Here is a 14861-nt window from a genome sequence, read left to right as displayed (position 1 = left end):
TAGTGACTTTGGGCATTTTTTATTAGTGAGAGGGTATTTTGGCCATTTTTAATAATTTCCCTAAAAAAAAATCCCTAAAAATTCCAAATTAAAAATATTCCATCACCTCTTTCTTCTTTCTTCTCTGCTCCAAAATTAAAAAAAAAAAAAAAAATGGGGTTGAGATCTTCAGAGAGAAAACTCTCATTCGATATCCTTAGCTTTGATAATAATAAAGAAGATGATTCGCTTTCCCTCTTTCGCTCTATCTCCGATTCTTCTCACAACCGGACGAAATCTGATGCCGATATCCCACCTACTCCGAAAAGTCGGAAGAAGAAAAGGCAAAAGAAGAAGAAACCGACATCTCCCAGTTTCGATGCGATCCCGGAGGATGTGGTATTGGATTCGGATGAGAGAATTGGGAGTGGGATTCGTTTTGAAAGCAGAAGCGATGTGAATTGCCAGAGTAGTAGTTACGGCGGGAGTGTGTGTACAGTGGTGGCGGCGAGTGGTGAGAGTGGGACTAGTTTGAGGCAGAGGAATGTGAATGGGACTGATGACTTAGCGGCGGAGGAGAGTCCGTCGGAGAAGCAAGAGCGGCGAAGTGAGACGATGCCTAATGGAAGTAGTGGTGGTGGTGGTGGTGTTCTCACGAAGTTGGAGACGGCGGAGTCGTTGGATTGGAAGCGACTCATGGCGGAAGATCCTCACGGTGAGAAAGCGAGCCTTTTTGTTCTCATTGTGTTTTAAGTTTGTTTTTATATGCGAGTATTTGAATATATTTGATCGAGTTAATTCTAGTGTAAGAAAAGTTTATAACGTAACACTATCGGATGAAGTTAATCTTTTTTTTTTTTTTTCCCAATATCAATAAAAAAGTCAGCAATTTGAGTGTTAAGGAATTGAAATATGTGTGATCGAGGGTTTTCTGGCTCTCTTTTTGTCGTTTAAGGTTGTGCATTACACTAGTGTTGAGTTTTTTTTGTCAAGATGGTTTTGATATAAGCGCATTTGGTGATGATGCTGGGATTAATGACTAAAGTGGCTACCAGAATGAAAATGTTTTTGTTATTTAAAGGTAGGTGGAACATGTGATCTTTGTAGCTATATTGGAGATTCGGAAAGACTGAGGAACATGTTTGCTACTAAGAATAATTCGCATGAGAAAAATCATTGAAATATGAAATAAGGTAGGAGGAAATGAGAGATTTTTTATTTGTTAGGGAAATCGTAAAGTTGTTATAGCTTGGATGGGCACAGTGAAACATAAGATTTATTTATTTGAGCTGAAATTTTTGCAATGAGTTTTGTTGTGTTTTGTTATGTATTTTCTGACATTAAGTAAATTATAAACTGATGATGCTGTTTCACATTTTAATATTCAGCTTTCACAAATTATAGTTTCTGGATGTATATTTGATTTTTCAAAAATGTAATTAATTCAATGCTACTAATTGTTGTGGTGGCAACAGATTGTTGTTATCACAGACTATTATCAAGCATTTCTATCTTCTACTTCCCCTTTGATTTTTCGCAATTTTTTCTCTCTTAGGTACTTATCCAATAGAGCAGTCACCTTGGAAATACTTTATGGAAGCAATGTATAGTGGAAATTCATTGCAGAGCACAACAACAATTGGTGATGAGAAAGAACGACAGAGAGTATATGATACCATTTTCCGCTTGCCATGGAGATGTGAGCTGGTAACTTTGGCCCTTTTTTTTGTACTCAAATAAAAAGTGGGCAATCTGTTAGGCTGTGATGTATAACTATTCACTTTATCTTGCATGATTGAGTCATTCATCTCTTATTTTTGTTTGCTTTCTGTTTTATTACATGCACAGAACTTTTGTTCCTTGAATTTTGGAGTTCTATCAAATTTCTGAAATGGTGCACTGCTTAGTTTGCATTGGGAATTATTCTCTTTTCCTCCCAGAATCATTCTGGAATTTTTGAAGTTTGACACTGAAATGACAGCCTGCATTAAGACACTTTAGTAATTGAATAGTTGATCGACTGATTTATTGGTACTTATATCATTGTGGTTGATATTCTTAAGTAAGATTTCCTTTTTCAGATTATAGATGTTGGCTTTTTTGTCTGCTTGGATTCATTTCTGTCATTGTTAACCATCATGCCAACAAGGATTCTGATGACTCTTTACAGGCTTCTAATTAAAAGGTTTGTTACTTTGTTCAGCCTTTTTTAAATGAGCTTTAATATCTTTTTTCTCTAATTTAAAATTTTAAGGATTTATCTTTATAAACTATTTCAAGTCTTGTTATGGTTGAATGTGGAAATCCTTTTTTACACAATCATTGTAAAAACTGATAAATGATGTCTTGAGACACTGAAAGATTTCTTCTACACAAAATCTTTAGTTTGTTTTATCCACCTAATTGAGTATTCAAATTTAATGGTAGAGCATTTGAATTTTGGGTAATTTCCAATGACCTTCCCTCACATTTGAAGAAATATCAGTTGCAGCCAAAAGTTTTTGAATTATAAGGAGACCTCCCTTTAAAAGAGCAATCCAAAGGCATTACTGTGATTTTACATGCAAAATATTTTATATATATATATATATATATATATATGTATATGTATATGTTAAAAGAAGTTAAATGGCCTAATCTCCCTGAGGTGTGGTAATTAAAAAGTTTTTATTTAAAAAGTTTTTGGGTTTTAAGGAGACATCCCCCAAACCTCAAGGGAGTGATTGCAAATCACCCATTGTTGTAATTTTTCTTTTGATAAACCAAAGTTTGTGAGGTTTGTTTCTCCAGTTGCTGCTGTGTCAGACTGATTTGTTGATTTGAGTTATAAAGATTGGGAAGAAGTGTTGTGTATAATATGTTTCGGAAGTTGATGGTTAGAAGGTGGATAATATTTTGGTAATTTTAATTGGCTGACTAGGTGTTAAATTGTTTCTGCATGTTGGAAGCAAATAAACTAAATGTTTGGGACTCTCACATCTATGTTTTTTTGGATAAAATTGCCTGAAGATATTATGTAGTGAATCTTGCATGTGGTCGCTATACCATTTCCAAGATACTAAGCATTATGTTTATCATTTGGCTACACAATTGAATCTTCCTACCTCTTTCTTTTTTACATGTTAAAGTCATGGTATGATGAAATATTTGTAGAATAACCTAACCGTGCTTGTGGCAGGCAGTTTAATAGTCCTTCTACTGCTGTACTGTGTGATTTTTCTTGCTTCATTGTGCTGGCTTGTGGAGTCACCCTTTTGGAGCGAACAGGTGTAGTAAGGATTATTGCACTTTCCTTTTTTTGTGATTTTAGAAGATTAAATTATATTGGCTGCCTTTGAAGTACCACCAAACCCACTATTAATTTAACAACTTAATACTGAACCCCATACTTTGAGGCTTGTATGTTAGTTGCATCTTCTGTCAGCCATTGCTTAAATGGTTAAATTTACTGAGTGAATTGGAAAAGCAACCACCAAAGGAAAAAAATTGTCAAAACAAGATGAAAAGAATAATATAGTCTAATGACCTTTTTTTTATTTCTCTTTATTATTATTATTTTTTATGGTTATTTCATAAATAAGATTTTATATGGTTGCATCTACTATTAGTGATAGCAACACTAGAATTCAGCAAAAAATGTATGTTATGAGTTTGGTACTCATTTGGTAAATGTTTAGCCAGTGAGAGAGAGAGAGTGGTTTTGCTCTAGGAAAGGTGGGTCCTTGGTTTTGCTCATTATTTTATGGGACATTCATTTCCCAAATAAAAATCATATTGATTTTTCTATTCTGACTGTCACTCTACCAGATTTTGTACCAGAAATCTTCTATACCCTCCCTTTCACTGTAAGTACAGGTGCATTATAAGTGCAAAATAATCCCTCTTATTTTCCCAAGAAATTCAAGCATGAGAGGTGCAAAGCTTGGGTAAGAGAAAAAGAGAATATTTGAGAGTTTGAGATAACATTGAATGTTTTTGGGATATTGGGTTTGAGAGTTTCCTCCATATTTGATAGTGATTTTTTTTTTAAACTTCACCCATTGACACAGGCTAAAAGTGGAACCATGTTTGTGTGTGCTGTTATTTTTCTTATTAGCCCTCACCATTAGTTCTTATTCTTATTAGCCCTCACCATTAGTTCTTATTCCTAGGGTTGGGCCTATCGCAACAGTTTACATTCTCCCTTTCTTTTCATTACAGTTTAGCTTCCCTGTGTCTTACCTTTCTCTCTCAGGGTTTATAGGGCAGATAAATTTTTTATATGATTAACATGAATTGAGAGTAAAGCGTAAAGTGCAGGTGCTATAAATTTCCATTAATCATATAATTCTGTGATGGACTCATAGCCCAGTTGAAAATAAGTTTTGTCGCTATGTATAGTTTTCTCAAATCTTGAGGGTGGCCCCTGTAATTTACTCTATTAGACATGTCTGCTAATTACTAGAACTAAGTTATGAAGTATTTATATGACACGTACTTATGGTATCCTCTGATTAGTTGGACCAGATGGTGAATATCATTATCTTTTTTGTGCATTTTTTAATGCTATTTTTGTTATTTCAGATATCAGTTTAATTTATCACATGATTCGGGGCCAAGGAACAGTCAAACTCTATGTCGTGTATAATGTCTTGGAGGTGAGAAGTATTTAATGAAGTTAGGATTCTCTTGCTTCTGAGGAATATGAACTTTTTAGTTTAAAACTTTATCTTGAAATTCAGGAAAAAGGTATTTCTCAATTTAAATTTGTAAATCAGATGAATTGCTCATCTAACAGTTTATTACTTTTATTGAAAAGGATTTCTGCTTGATCAAAAGTTCGGTAACTTATTTCAATAAAGAAAAAAAAGACCATGGAAAAAAGACCATGGGCATCTTTTTTTCAACTGGATCCAACTAAGTATGAAAGACTGACTGTTATTATTTTATTAAAACTGAGATTTAGATAATAAGAGTAGCAGCATCTTGGAGAGATGAATTGATTTCTATGAATACTTTTATTGAAAAGGATTTCTGCTTGATCAAGAGTTTAGTAACTTATTTCAATAGAGAAAAGAAAGACCATGGGTGTCTTTTTGTCAACCGGATTCAACCAAGTAGGAAAGACTGCTGCTAGGATATTTGAGTTGGGTTCCTATCAACTGCCTGATATAATTTTATTAAAATGGACATTTAGATAAGAAGAGTAGCAGCGTCTTGGAGAGATGAATTGATTTCTATGAATACTTGATATTGTTTTTGTCTTTTGGGGTTTGTACTGATTTATAAGGTCTTATTCTGTTCATGTAGGAATGATTACTAAGTGCAGTTTGTATAGGATTGTTAACTGTTCCTTGGTTTTTCTACTCTCTTTGGACACCCAGTCCACAACTTCTCCTTGTTGTATTATTTTATTTTATTATTTTTAATATAAATTATGTAGTTTTGTTTTATAGATGTATGTTTGATGGGGGGAAAAAAGGAAGAAACTAAATGTCATCAAGTAAAAGAGAATGATAAGACTTTATATGCTAATTGAAGGGTTATAGTCTAGCAAGAGTAAGGGGTTAATCACATTTGGAATGAACTATTGTATGCATTAGACCCGATGTAGATCACGTGTAATGAATAGGCATAGTTCTTTGACATCATCCTATCATATTTTTTTGTTTCCTGACTTTTTTTCTTTAATGACGTGGCTGAATGTGGAATTTAACTTGATCTTTCAGATATTTGATAGACTATGCCAAAATTTTGGTGGAGATGTATTGGAGACACTATTTTACTCTGCAGAAACACTAGCGAATTGTTCAGAAGAAAACAGGAGCTCCTGTACTTGGAAATTCTTTTATGACCTAGCATTAGCTACAGCTTCTTCAAATATCCTTTTTGTTGCAGTGCTCTTTTCTTTTTGTTGCTTGCATATTTTATTTTCCCAACTTGGCTCCTTGACACTTTCTACTCTTTCATTCTTTTATTTTATTAGCTCAGGCAATTACTTTATCGACTTGTATTGTTGCTCACAATAATGCTTTACTGGCTTTACTGGTATCCAATAATTTTTCTGAGATAAAAGGCAGTGTGTTCAAACGCTTTAGCAAGGAAAACATTCAAATACTTGTGTATGCTGGTGAGTTACCTCTTTATACTTTTTCTTGTACAGTCTAATTAAATCATCAATGATGCTGTTCTTTGTCATTTTGTACCATTGTATATAATAAAATACTTGTTTACTTTAGAGAATAACATTAATTATCTTGATTTATGTCTTGCATGGACATTGTTTTCCTCAGTGTGCCATAGTTTTATGGATGCATCAGAAAACTAATTGGATTGTTTGATGTACAGTTGAGTTGATCAATGTCTGCCGGCACAGTCCAGCTTATAATCACTAAACTCAGATTGCTATAAAATTTTTAAATCTTTCTTAAAATCTTGGATCTGCATACTCTGACCCATTATTGAATCTATATAGTGGGAAAAAGTGTCATTGGGCTGGTGTTGGGTGATAAAGAACCTAGAATCTAAGTACAATTCATTTCTATTCTGTGATACCCATACATAATCAAGAACTGATTAGATCTTACCCAAGTCGTAAGTGAATCTTACCTTTTCTTTTCCCTGGGTAATGCTGAACTGGAGTTGGGCAAGCATACATTTCTCTAATTTCATTAAAATTATCTTGTTTCTTTGTGTGATCATGGAAAGGTTTTGTTCTTTTCTTTCAGGTGATTATTTTGCCTTCTGAATCATAACCTGAGGTGTCTACTTTAATGAACTTTGGACCAGAGAAACAAGAGAATATATGATGATATATCAATTGAGAGTAGAGAATAAGATCTTTGAGCAATTAAGCTGGATTTGAGTGTGAATCCATAAAAAGAACTGGTATTTATTATTCTTTTTCCAAGTTTCTCAACAGCCTAATAAAATATTAAACAAAAAAGTAGAAAGAAGAGAGGATGGATCAAAGAATTCCTTACAAATAACCATGTCTGCACCCTCTCCCTGTTGACTTTGATAGAAGTACTCATTAGTTTGGTCTCTGTGTGTCCCTCTCTTCACAATTGCCCGTCTGCCTTGGGTTAATATATGAAATACCGTATTTATATCCATTTCTATCATTAAAGTTCCTTGCTTAACCAGTTACAACCCAAAATAAGTGAATGGCAGGAGTTGCAGCCTCTGTATATCATTAACTGAAATTTCTTTTAGCCTCTATATCCATTTCTTGCTGTTGGTTGCAAATGGGATTCCAGTTCTTTGGCTTGTTGTTAGTTGGGCTTCCTCCAGCAAGGGGAGGAGGCTATTGAACAAGCTTTACTTTGTAGAATCTCTTTGATTCGGAGGATGAAATTAAGACTGCTTTGAAATGGCTGGCTGGGGTTAATATGCCTTTCTGTTTTATTCATTTGATTGAAGATTTAGTCTTTTTTCCTGTATCTTATTCCTTGGGGTTGTTAGCATCACTTTGTTGTCTCACTGAACTGACTAATTAACTTTTTTTACGTATTAATGATTGGTGAACTTGTAGAAAGAGAAGAAGCTCAAAATTAAGAAATATTTTAACATGCCCTTGTATCTCACTGGCATTTTGTAACTAAAATATTTGTGAACTAGAATGGCATATATATTTTTTACTTAACATGAGACTGTTTCAGCTCTGTAATTGCTTCAATAAGTTGATATGTAATCTCTGTATTATCATTTGTATTTTCTTTTCCAGTGCATATATGCAGTTCTTCTAAAATGTTGTTTTGCTTTGCTCATGAACAGATTCAATTGAGAGATTTCACATTTCAGCATTTCTCTTGTTTGTTTTGGCTCAAAATATTCTGGAGGCTGAGGGTCCTTGGTTTAATAGTTTTATTTTTGTAAGCTTACCTGAAATTTTCAGAACTATATGTTGTAAAAGGGTTTTATGCATAACTTGTTTTGTTTTCTTATTTGCTTTTGTTTTTTCCACAGAACGCTCTTATGGTTTTCTTATGTGAGATGTTAATAGATGTTATAAAGCATTCATTTCTTGCTAAATTCAATGGCATAAAGCCCATTGCTTACTCTGAGTACCTAGAAGACCTCTGCAAACAGGTATTTGCTGAATTGCTAAAAAAAGTTATTCTAGTTTATTTATAGTTTTTTTCTCTCTTGTATAGTTTGTATATGTTGACAATATCTTGTCTTCTCTCAGACTTTGAATATAAAAACTGAGAACGAGAAAAAAATGCTGACTTTTGTTCCTTTGGCACCAGCTTGTGTGGTAAGTACTGATACTGTTGGCATGGTGGTATTGATAGTGATTGCTACTTCAGTAATGCTTTCCTCGTGTCCATAAGAAGTGACATGCACATATCCTGAAATATATATTGTTTGTCATTAGAAGGGAGTGGTTTAAATTAGACAACACTGAGGCCCTAAACAGAAATGTTTTCATTTTCTGTTTCTAATAAAAGCACAAATTATCTTCCTTCTCATTTATAACTTAAGATAACTATTGAAACATTTGTTGTAATGTCATGTAAATGAGAAATATATCGTGTAAAATAAAATGCGAAGATATCGTTCCTAAGTTAGATAAACGAAGTTAATAACTTTCCTAGGTTAGTCGAACTCACTTTCTATATAATATTGTTCTTTCCTTTTAATCAATACATTAAAATTATTCTACAAATTTCATTTTTCACATGGTATTAGAGCCTATATTAGGCTTCTAAAAATTTTTCAGTGATCTTGATCCACTCTCCAATGAGTCCATGTTATTTTCCGATTGTCGTCTCTGACCACCACATTTTTGTCCTTTTCTAGTGGTCGTGCATACACCATTATGACTAGAACAAGTTCGCTGACAAACCCCTAGAAAGAGCATCACCTTTCACCTTTCTCTAGTTATTTTATCAACTTGTTGGTTCAAGTTTTCTCAGGCGATGATACATGGTTTTTGTTCTTAACTTTCAGGTCATCCGAGTATTAACTCCTGTTTTCGCTGCACACCTGCCTTGCAATCCTCTTCCATGGAGACTCTTCTGGATTTTTCTCTTATCTGCCATAACTTATGTCATGCTCACAAGTCTTAAGGTGATGATTGGCATGGGTCTACAGAAACATGCTACATGGTACGTTGAAAGGTGCCGTAAGAGAAAACACCATCTTCATTCTGATTAATTTGAAAAGATTTTGCTACAAATACATAAATCTGCTTGTTTCAGTGCCACAATCTTCCTTCTGCCAAAACCGTTTATGATTTATAGGAGAACCATCCCGGTATACATGTTAGACATTGATCGGCGGTTCTTATAGAGCTAGAGCAGCCCTTTGTACAGTTTGAGATAATTATTTGACATGGCATTTGCTTCCAATTTTGATATGATATAGATGAATATTTGATTACGGGAATCATAACTGTATACAAAATTTACAGGAAATTTTTTTTGTTTGGATCGAACAATCTGAGTTATGGGAAGGAAATTAGCTATCTCTCTCTAGTATAATTTGTTTCATTTATACCAAAGTACAGGCTTAGCTCATGAATCAATATGCATAAGGATTATATTTTTTAAATTTGGTGAAACCATAGAAGGGAGTTTTCATTTATCAATAAATCTGTAGTTAGTACGCAAATTTGTATATATTATTAGTGGATATAGTCTTTTTCTTTATTTGTTTCTTTAATATGAAAAATAGACAAAAATTTTTTTTCTCATTATATCGTTTCATGAGTATTTATGATATGGGTTTGGTTGCATATGAATCATATTATACCATTACCAATCTGACTTTGGGCCAAACCTATTGAATTCGACTGTTTTGGGTTCAGGGTAATTTAATTTTGGGAAAAGGATTATTTCCAACCCAAAGTTTAGGTCATTTTTAAATCTACACTCACGGAAAATGAAAAACCTCTATTCTCGTTCATAGGTAAATTTCTGTTAAAGGAAGGGTAAAATAGTTATTTTACTGTTTAGGTCATTTTTAAATCTACACTCACGGAAAATGAAAAATCTCTATTCTCATCCATAGGTAAATTTTTGTTAAAGGGAAGGGTAAAATAATTATTTTACTGTTTATATTAAAAAGTTATAAAATTTATTATTTTTCATCTCCCTTAGGTTTTAGAAACTAACATTTCACTTTTACCTAAAGTTTTTAAATTTTGAAAAGTAATATTTTCACCTTCAAACTTAGGGTTTCTATATTTTTCAAAACGCAGTCGTCACTTATAACTTTCAAAAATAGTAGATTTACCCCCATTCTTCAACTTCATCTTCCAACGTTGTCTTCAGCATTGTCTCCGGCCTCCTCCTTTTGGTGCGATGAAGAGATCTTATTTCTTCGTCGCACCACCATGCGATGAAGGGGTCTCTTTTCATCGCTCCACCCAGATGACGAAGGACAACGCTTCGTCATCCTTCGTCGCTCGTCACGTTGTCTAGACGCGACGATGAAGGACGTCGTCCTTCGTCTATTCTTTCAAATCTCGATGATGCTTCGTCGTCCAAATCTAGGCAACGAAGGGTCGTCTTTCGTTGTCCTTTGTAGTCGGAGATGAGAGATCGGTGGAATATGTCGGTCGTCGGTGGTGGTCGAAGAAGGAAACAAACCCTAGGGGTGAAATTTAAACTTTTCAAACTTTAAGAATGGGTTGAGGTATTAGTTTTTAATTAGCAAAATTATGTACACTGTGATGATATATTTTTACGTGATTATATATTTTAAATAAAATAATTTTTAATTATATGTTGACACATCATTATTAACACTTAAATTAATATTTATTATATGTGTTCAATGCATCACTCTATTTTAATTTAAGAAAAGACATTTTAAATGCTTATATTACAAAATTAACTAAGAAGACTATTATATATTATTTTGTAGGGAAATTATAATAAATGCCTATTTCACCCTTTCATTAAGCAAAAATGCCAATTTTTCTTATTCTTAAGCAAAAATGTCTATTTTTCTTATTCCCAAGCAAAAATGCCTTAAAGTTTTTTTAGAATATCAAAATTACCGTTCACCACATCTATATAAACCCTCTTATTTACTCTTATTACACATACTTATCATATCACTCAAACACTTACTCTCACTCTCATTTTTACTCAATATTAATTAGTACGAGTTCGTTAGGAAGGAAAAAGTTTAGATTTCTAAATTCGAATAAAAAAAAGTCAGATCGTGAAAAAAAGATATTTATACGAATCTTAACTCAAAACTTAATTTTATTTGTTAAATCTAGTTTGTATGTCATGTAAAGAGGGTATGTGAATATTAGATAATAATATAGGGGTTAAATGAAATGTTAGAAAAATATGGGGGTATTTTGATATTACACAATATATAAAAGATTTAAATAACATGTTAAGAATATATGAATATATTTTGATACAAGACAATATACAAGGGTGTTAAATAAAGTGTTAGATAATTATGGGAGGCCAAATGAAATGTTATAAAAATATGAGGGTATTTTGATATTAAACATTATAAGAGCATTATAAATGAAATGTTAGGAATAGATAGATGCATTTTAATATGAGACAATATACAAGTGTGTTAAATAATATATTAGGTAATTATAGGGGGTAAAATGAAGTATTAAAAAATACAAGGGGTATTTTGATATTACATAATATATGAAGGATTTAAATAATAGGTTAAGAATAGATAGATGAATTTTGATACAAGACAACATAAACGGGTGTTAAATGAAATGTTAGATAATTATAGGGGGTTAAAAAATATTAAGAAAAATATGAGGGTATTTTTATTACATAATATATGAAAGATTTAAATAACATGTTAAGAATAAATAAATGTATTTTGATACAAGAGAACATACGAGGGTATTACATGAAATGTTAGATAAATATGGGAGGGCTAAATGAAATGTTATAAAAATATGAGGTATTTTGATATTAAACATTGTAAGAACGTTTTAAATGAAATGTTAAGAATAGATAGATATATTTTGATACAAGATAATATACAAAATTGTTAAATAAAATGTTAGATAATTATAGGGAGGTTAAATGAAATATTAGAAAAATATGGGGGTGTTTTGATATTAAATATTGTTAGAATGTTTTAAATAAAATGTTAAAAATAGATAGATACATTTTGATACAAGATAACATACAAGGGTGTTAAATAAAATGTTAGATAATTATAGGGGTTAAATGAAATATTAGAAAAATATAGAGGGTATTTTGATATTAAATATTGTAAAAACGTTTTAAATGGAATGTTAAGAATAGATGATGCATTTTGATATAAGATAACATATAAGGGTGTTAAATAAAATGTTAAATAATTATAGGGGGTTAAATGAAATATTAAAAATATGAGGGGCATTTTGATATTAATCATTGTAAGACTATTTTAAATAGTTATTACAGATTTTTTATTATCAATGATTAATTTTTTCCAAAAATTTGTCATTATAGGATTGATAATTAAAATGGATGGTTATGCATCGATTCGTTACCAAGAAGAATGGATTCAAGGTGATGACAACACAATGAAATATGTTGGAGGATCCAAACAATTGATTAAAATTCCTTATGGAACAATATTTGAGGGATTTATTCATCTTTTGAAGGAGTCTTGCAGTCTTGATCCTAATGAAAAACTACCTTTAACTACCAATAAAGCCAAGAAAAATTGAGCTTGACTGCCTTGTACAGATCCAAAATGATGAAAATGTCCAGAGTCTTATTGATATGTCTTAATCCTTATAGGAATGTATTCTTGTTTTTTTTACATATACCCTAATTGAAGGACAAGAGGAAGAAGAAATTAGTGGAGTGAAAAAAGAATATGATTTGGAAAACTTGATTGATTTCAGTAATGACCCATTGTACATTGCAAACTCATGAGCTCAAAAAGAGAAAGATAGGGTTCTTGACTGGGGTGACTTTGATAGAAATGATATGCCTGATATTCCTTCTGAAGAGGTAAAACTTGAGTATATGTCACCTGTTACCGAGGGTATGAACAATTTGTAACTTGAAGATTCTATTTCAGGTGGTGGAAATTATTCTGGGCCATTTTTTGACAATGTCCCTACCAATCCGTTTAGTTGGCTTCCTGATTTTCCTCCACAGCCATCAACATCATCAAGTGGTACAAAATCGATCCGAGAGAAGAATGGTGAAAAGCTTGGTGCTATTTTCCATAATAAAGTACAATTGAAAGATGCTATGAAGTAATTTGCCTTACTGAAAGGATTTCAATTCTAAGGCAAAAAGTCTGACAAGGGGTGATAGGATATTAAGTGTAAGGCTAAAAATTGTCAGTGGTATATACATGCAACCAAATCCAAAGTCAATGAAGTGTTTCAAATCAACCAAATGAATCCAACCCATACATGTTCAGTTGATCAAATAATGTCACATCACAGACAAGCTGGACCGAGCTTTAGGTCAATTAATGAGGTCAAAGTTTGTATTGATTGATCGAATTTATTGACCTAAATAAATAATTGTGGATATCACCGACCGGTATAAAATTGACATTTCGTATTCATAGGTTTGATGGGTAAGAAACTGGGCTTTAAATTCATTGAGGAGCTCACTAGAGGAATCATTTATGCTCTTACCAAATTATTGTTACAATCTATAGTGTACTAATCTGGGAAAAGTTACTGCTATTGAAACGGACGATGACCATCGATTTAAGTATTTTTTCATGACATTAGGATGTTCCGTTTGTGCATTTAGAGAATTTCTCCGACTTGTTATTTGTATTGACGCTGTTTTCCTTAAAGATTAATATCTAGGTCATTTATTCCTTACGGTGGGCCTTGATGGTAATAACTAGATATACCCCATTGGTTTCGGTGTTGGTAAAAAAAGAAGATCATGATAGTTAGTGTTGGTTTCTCAAGAAGATTAAAGAATGCATTCATGACCTCTCCGAGTTGGCGATAATCTCAAATCGACATCATGCTATATACTCTGCAATGATTGAAGTCTTTTCAAGTGTCCACCATAGATGTTGTTGTCATCACCTTCTGTGTAATATGCAGACAAAGTATAAACGAGAGTTAAAGGTAACGTGTTTAAACAAGTATTAAAATTTTATTCTGTTTAACTTTTTTATATATTTTGATCATAAAGTTCTCATATTATTTACTATCTTGTAGGTTGCGGGTGCATATTAGAAAATCGCAAAATCATACACGGAAGCAGATTTTGAGACTATAATGCGATCTCTTGATGTGATGACCCCTCAAGTTAGGGCTTATCTACATGAGGTCGGATTTGAGCGTTGGAGCAGAGCATACTTTCTGGGGCATCAATACAACATCATAAAAACTAATATTGTGGAGTCATTTAACGCCGTTGTCAACCTATCATGATGCTTGTCGAGTTCATTCGTGGTACCATGCAACGATGGTTTTATGAGAGGAGAAATACGTACGCAATTGTTAATAACTATGTATTTGATCATGTACTTCTTCCCTTATGTTTGTTATTAATAAATGTGTGTTAATATTTTTTGAAATTACAGATGGATGACCTAACTTTGTCACCCCTTGGACGGAGGAGAAAATCAATCGTTGTCTGTTAAAGTCTACACGCTTGGAAGTTCAACCAATTACACTTACTCAGTATCAGGTTGTTGGTTTTGGTGGATTCATGTGCATTGTGGACTTCAATGAAATGTCTTGTACGTGTAGAAAGTTTCAGCTTTCACGTATTTCGTTCAAACATGCCATTGCTATTGCAAGAAACATGCGGCTCCCAAATGTCAATGATGGGTTCATCCATTTTTCTGCCTTGAATTCTACCGTGCAATATATCAGGAACTTGTCAGTCCTATTGGAAATCAATCAGAATGGTTGCATTCACCAAAAGAAAGAGTTATTCTGCCCCTCATTCTGGATAGTCGTCGTTTGG

The 14861-nt window shown here is 32.7% G+C and overlaps 1 protein-coding gene across 3 annotated transcripts; it reads left to right on the top strand.

Moving 5' to 3' along the window:
- The first annotated feature begins 104 nt into the window (after positions 1–104).
- On the top strand, positions 105–9430 carry LOC123217265 (protein POLLEN DEFECTIVE IN GUIDANCE 1-like). Of its 3 annotated transcripts, XM_044638170.1 has the most exons (12): positions 106–694; positions 1535–1686; positions 2061–2164; positions 3158–3246; positions 4543–4616; positions 5688–5838; positions 5921–6088; positions 7735–7832; positions 7927–8049; positions 8150–8218; positions 8914–9071; positions 9165–9430. In XM_044638170.1, exons 1-12 carry the CDS (start codon positions 154–156, stop codon positions 9253–9255), a joined length of 1818 nt encoding a protein of 605 aa, XP_044494105.1. In that variant the 5' UTR covers positions 106–153; the 3' UTR covers positions 9256–9430. The 3 variants fall into 3 exon arrangements, with proteins under 3 accessions (XP_044494107.1, XP_044494105.1, XP_044494106.1); XM_044638172.1 differs by lacking the exon at positions 4543–4616 and having other exon boundaries at positions 105–694; positions 3162–3246; XM_044638171.1 differs by having other exon boundaries at positions 8914–9430.
- The last annotated feature ends 5431 nt before the right edge of the window (positions 9431–14861 follow it).

This window comes from Mangifera indica, chromosome 5 (genome assembly GCF_011075055.1).
Source record: "Mangifera indica cultivar Alphonso chromosome 5, CATAS_Mindica_2.1, whole genome shotgun sequence".
Lineage (NCBI taxonomy): Eukaryota > Viridiplantae > Streptophyta > Magnoliopsida > Sapindales > Anacardiaceae > Mangifera > Mangifera indica.
Note: the sequence above shows the minus strand (reverse complement) of the source record. Positions and strands in the feature narration are given on the sequence as shown.